The sequence below is a fragment of the Theobroma cacao genome, chromosome 1 (assembly GCF_053813885.1).
Source record: "Theobroma cacao isolate CCN51 chromosome 1, ASM5381388v1, whole genome shotgun sequence".
Lineage (NCBI taxonomy): Eukaryota > Viridiplantae > Streptophyta > Magnoliopsida > Malvales > Malvaceae > Theobroma > Theobroma cacao.
The window spans coordinates 38,669,965-38,675,964 of record NC_142639.1 but is presented as its reverse complement, the minus strand read 5'-3'; the positions used below and the strand labels follow the sequence as shown (position 1 = coordinate 38,675,964).

General features: G+C 38.2%; 1 protein-coding gene across 1 annotated transcript; it reads left to right on the top strand.

Moving 5' to 3' along the window:
- Positions 1 to 3,260: 3,260 nt before the first annotated feature.
- On the top strand, positions 3,261 to 5,343 carry LOC18613913 (basic helix-loop-helix (bHLH) DNA-binding superfamily protein). Its single transcript, XM_007051395.3, has one exon. The coding sequence runs from the start codon at positions 3,642 to 3,644 to the stop codon at positions 5,133 to 5,135; it is 1,494 nt and encodes a 497-aa protein (XP_007051457.3). The 5' UTR covers positions 3,261 to 3,641; the 3' UTR covers positions 5,136 to 5,343.
- The last annotated feature ends 657 nt before the right edge of the window (positions 5,344 to 6,000 follow it).

Here is a 6,000-nt window from a genome sequence, read left to right as displayed (position 1 = left end):
TGTACAGAGATATACACATATATTTTTGGGTACATATATTAATATAAAATTTTCTATATTTTTTATTTTTATATTAATAAGTGTTTCACACTATTTTTTTTTAAAAAGCGTATCAATTTTATTGCTCACCCCGTCAGGATGCCATTTACAGTCTCCAGCTGAGATTTACGAGACTGGTTATGGCATGCAAGAGGCCAGGTTGGAGGCACTGTCGCTGTACAATTTCCTTCAACAGTGTTTCACACTCTTTTTGATTGCAAATGTATTCAGAGAAAATTGTTGTAAATGTTATTGCAACACACAACTATCCGCAGGAAGTTTATAGTCACTCTGACATGATCATATGAATAACTCAAAAGCATGATTATGTGGATTATTTGGCTAATCAACTCTTGGAGAATACAATGCCAAGAGAAAAGGATTTAGAATTTCGAGAATTCATCGTACGAATAATTAGTTGTATTGATGTGTTTCACATCAGCGTTTGCAAAATTGTATAAATCTCCATAATTTGTTTTGGCTTGGTCTCAAGCAATTATAAGAAGCTGAGAAGAATGCTATTTTATCTCTAGCTAGTGCAGTGTCAGAAAAAATTTTTGCATGGTGAATCCGTGTACACTGAGAATGGCTTTTTCCAATTCGGCGAAAAAAGGGATGGGCATGTGAGTTGTCTGAAACAAAATAATGTCTAGGAGAAGCCGATGCTGCTTATCTTCGGAAGTTGTTGAATGGGAGGGATCAAAGTTTCTATCTGAGAGCAGACATTGCCAACTTGTGTCCCTTAAAATCAAGCCTGGGGCTGTAGTTGTCACTCTCCAGATAGGACAAACCACATTTAAATTTCCATATTTTTTACTTTGGGGAGGAAGATTCCAGCGTACTTTCTTTTTCCCCCTTTGCTACATATTGTAAGTACCTTGAGAAAGTGGTAAATAAGTTAGGTTAATGTTTTTACATAGAAAACCTATTTACTTTTTTTTTTTTTAAATCAAATATACTCGATTACATATGTTACTTCATTCTGGGTAACAGAAATGCCTTTGTTATAAAGGTGGGAACAGAAGGTTAGGTCGAACATATTGCTCTGCTTTCCACAATAAATACAGATTCCGATCTTGGCAATGGCAAATAAGTTATTTAATGCGGTTTAGCAAAACATAACTGCGGCAGTTATATGATCGTGAGAATCTTGGAAACCAGCAAATCTTGATAGATATATGAAGTTGGTTAATGCAAGGCGACGCATGATTGGCTTAAAAATCTCTTGTATTTATCAGTGACAACACAAGAAGGACATGGTACAGTAGTACCAGTTATCATACGATTTAAAGCATTTGTTTCCATCAATGTACGCCACGCCGGAGGGAAAAAAAAGCGGTGTTGTCACAATTATTGTGTCCCAAAGCCATCTTCGTCAAGTACCTGGCAGGCTGAAGCATGAAAAATGGAAAGGTTACCAGGATGGGAATGGCGATCTCGAATATGCAGGCGAGCTGGGGATTAACTGGCGAGAACTTCCATGGACACCATTCAAATGATTTTTTAAAAAATCAAAGAATCTTCATTGTAATTGGAACTTGTAACATCCATGATTTTGCAGCTGTTATAAGCTGACAAACTCTGCCTCATGAATCACTGGAACCCCCACGGAAAGCATTTACATCAGACAGGAAATCACGAATTAAAACCAGGAGGAAATATCGGACATGACAAAACTTGGAGCCTTGTGTTAATAAAATTTTCAAGCAAATCGTTTAGTGGACTACCAAACCAGAGTCATGTCCTACACGTTTAAGTTTTTCACCTTTCAATGCAAACATCACAACAAGAAAAAGCCAATATACATGGGAATGATGATGAGACACATCGAGCTAGGATAAACAATTTATTGCCTTCAAATTGTTTTACAGGGTAGTGATGCAGTCAAGATTTTAGATTTGAAAAGATAAAAATAAAAAATTTAATATTTTAAAAAACAAGAGAACAAAATTTTTATAAAATAAAGAAAAAATTATAAATTTTTGAAGTTTTAAGAGGGCAGGGGTGCCCACTAGCCTCTCTGCCTCGGCCTCTGCAGGGAGGAGTGAAAATGAGGCCTTATTTTCGACCCTGTAAAATGTTTTTGTGCAATATTCCCTTCTCTCTCTTTTACACCTGAGATTCACCGTTTCCATAAAATACAAAATCTTTTGGCATAGTTTTTTTTTTTTCAAATCTCATACATTACTAGATTCCTAGCTTTATGTAGGTACAATAACCATGAGCTGAATCATATACCAGCAAGCAGTATATGAATATATGATAATAAAATTTTAAAAGGTTGATTAATGATTATGCACTTTGTTGTTGAAGGGATGCACATGTAAAAAATATATACACGATGGGAAAGACGTAAAAATTGGAGTATGTAAATCTTTTACACGAGACAGCCTAGCAAAGCTAGACAAGTCGTGAATGTGTTAGGGCCAGAAATCTCCTCTTCTGACTTTATCTATAAAAAACACGTTGCCAAATGTGTTAGGGCGAGAGTCCACGAATGATAGCCTCCTAGTTTTTTTTTTTTCTAAATTTTTTTCCGAGTTTGGGGAGGGGCGGTTGTGCAGGTACCAAGTATGTGTACTGCTCCCTTTCAATTCTTTCTTTCCTTCTGGATGGCTGTGAGCAGCAAACTAGGCAATAGAAAAACCAATGATTGTACGGTAAATGTTGAGATTCGGAAGACCATATGCTTAAGTCTCAAAATCATTTTGTTTTCGATTTCGATTAAAATGAAAGAAGACGTATACAAATGAGACTAAAGGAGTAAATGAAAATGGATTAAACTTTTGGAATTCTATTTGTTTATTTAGTACTTCCTCCATCTAATATATATATATATATATATATATATATATATATTATTTGGTTTTGTTTAGAATATAAGAAATTTTAATTTGAATTTTGATTTTAATTAGTTATTAAAAATAAAAGAAAAAGTGAGTGATTATAGTTAAGGGAGATATTAATTTAAACAAAGAATATTTTATTTGATGTTTAGGGAAGAAATGAAAAAAAGGACAAAAAATAATTAGTAATGTAAACACGGAGGAGGGCCCCACACCCATCAGTAGTCACTGGGCCTCTCGCTATCAATTCACGTGCTAGTGGTGCCCAATAGTGACGCGCCTAATAGGCTAATTTGGACAAATTGGCCCCACCTACACCAAACTAAGCTTCTTCCTTTATAAACCCGCTCTCCCTCCCCCTATTTTTCTTCGATTCCCCCGTACTCTCTTTTTTCCTCTATAAAATTATCTCTTTGATTTTTTCATTTTAGCACTTCATTTTCCTTTGCTCAAAACTTGCTCTGGCTTCCTTCCTCACTCGCTCTCCATATATATAAACACACACAGGCCGAAAAAGCAAATAACTCAACTTCCTCCAACCATTTATTTTAGTAAATTTTGATCTTTTTTACAAGCTCTCCTCCCCTGGTAAACGACTAAAAAGAAGAAAAATAAAAAAGAATAGAGAAAACCTCTTCCGGGTTCTCAGCTTTACAGATTCCATAATAGTATTTTCATTGTCCTCCTTTTTCTCCCCTTTTCTTACATCTCTTACACTCCAGCCCACACGTTTTCTTCTTCATTTTTCTGTCGGCGATGGAAGAGCTGATAATCTCCCCCTCTTCATCTTCTTCACTGGTCTCTTTTTCCCAGGAAACTCCACCTTCGACTCTCCAGCAGAGGCTCCAATTTGTAATCCAAAGCCAGCAAGATTGGTGGGCATATGCTATTTTTTGGCAGACATCGAACGATGAGCATGGCCGTTTGTTCCTGACTTGGGGAGATGGTCATTTTCAAGGCACCAAAGATACGTCTCCCAAATTAGGTGCCAATATTTCCAACATTCCGGGCTTAAACAATGAGCGAAGAAAGGTGATGAAAGGAATCCAAGCCCTCATTGGAGACAACCATGACATCGATATGTCGATGATCGACGGCACTGATATCACTGATGCTGAATGGTTTTACGTCATGTCATTGACTCGATCTTTCTCTGCTGGAGATGGGATTCCAGGCAAGGCTCTTAGTACCGGCTCTTTGGTTTGGTTAACTGGTGCTCATGAGTTGCAATTTTACAATTGTGAAAGAGCTAGAGAAGCTCAAATGCATGCCATTGAAACACTGGTTTGTATCCCAACTTCTTGTGGGGTTCTTGAACTAGGATCCTCGGAAATGATCAGGGAAAACTGGGGCTTAGTCCAGCAGGTGAAATCCGTATTCGGGTCCGATCTCATTGGCTTGGTACCCAAACAATCCAATCCGAATCCAAATCTAACACCGGGTCCAATCCAGTTCCTTGACAGAAACATCTCTTTTGCTGACATCGGCATAATTGCCGGTGTTCAAGAAGAAGATGCAAGCCCTGATAACAGAACCAAGCAAGAAAACCACAACAACCAAACCAAGAAAGATTCCACAAAACCTGGGCAATCTTCTTATGTGGACTCAGAGCATTCAGATTCTGATTGTCCATTACTTGCCATGAACAATATAGAGAAGAGAACCCCAAAGAAACGTGGAAGAAAACCCGGGCTCGGGCGAGAGACACCGTTGAACCACGTGGAAGCAGAGAGGCAACGCCGAGAGAAGCTGAACCACAGGTTCTACGCGCTCCGAGCCGTAGTCCCGAACGTGTCGCGCATGGACAAAGCATCACTCCTATCTGACGCTGTTTCGTACATCAATGAGCTAAAGGCGAAAATTGAAGAACTGGAGTCACAGCTTCAGAGGGAGTGTAAGAAAGTGAAGGTCGAAATGGTTGATGCTATGGATAATCAAAGCACTACCACTTCAGTCGATCAGGCAGCCAGGCCTAGCAATTCATCTTCTGGAACCGCTGGGTCTGGTGGCCTCGAATTTGATATCAAGATTATGGGAAATGATGCAATGATTAGGGTTCAATCAGAGAATGTGAACTACCCATCTGCTAGGTTAATGATTGCCCTTCGTGATCTGGAGTTTCAGGTCCATCATGCAAGCATGTCCTGTGTTAACGAGCTCATGCTCCAAGATATTGTCGTCAGGGTCCCTGATGGATTGAGAACTGAAGAAGGCCTGAAATCTGCTCTTCTTAGGAGGCTAGAGCAGTAAGGTTAATTAGTAAGAGTATGGAGTCTTTGTTCTCAATTATGTTTTAGTTTCTTTATTTTATCCCTTTATTTTTTGTTTTCTCCCAGTTCTCTTTGGTAATTGATTTGGTACTTTTTGCTTCTTCGGAGTTGTCTTTGAGCTTTATCTTTCTGCTTGTCATGTAATTAAGGTGATAAAATCGAGCAGCTGTTTTTTCTTTTGTTTTCCAGTGGTTGCAGTGCTTTCTTTTAGCTAAATTTCTACATATTTTTCTGGTGGCTGTTCCCCAAGTCCATGACAAGCTTGAGCTTGAATGGAAACCAAACCTTTATGAGCCAAACTAAAAAACCTGAACAAAACAAAAATAAGAAAAATGCAGCATGAAGGCAAATCTGCACATGCACGTTTCTTGACTACTATAATATATAAAATGTTTATCTTGTACAAGTGCAGTCCATATTAAAAATACAAAACAAGGGGGGGGGGCGTTAATTTTCATTGCCCAAAAAAATCCAATAATGTTCCCAACTTTTGTGGATGAAAATAATGCTAGCAAGAATTAAAAGGTGGGTGGGAAAAGAGGTGAGGACCCCCACCTTCACCAACTATTAAAGATGGCCCTTGTAAAATGTGGTACCTCTGCATTAATATTAAAATTCTTCAGAGTCCTTTAAATTTATTTCAAAGAAAGAATGCAGTGAAAAAACAACACCTAAACGTACTATTCCTAAGGCTTTGCAGCTATCCTTTCTGGCTCTTTTCTTGGTTTTTTTCTTCGGCTGATAAAGTAAGGAAAGCAACCCATAGAGATAACGGACAAGAGGTTGAGGAATTGCAAAAGTTACCTCATGATCAGGGACCAGTAAAAGTAGCAGCTCTAATTTGG

Excerpts from the sequence above, each read along its gene's own strand:
- LOC18613913 (XM_007051395.3), top strand. The coding sequence starts at position 3,642 with ATGGAAGAGCTGATAATCTCCCCCTCTTCATCTTCTTCACTGGTCTCT.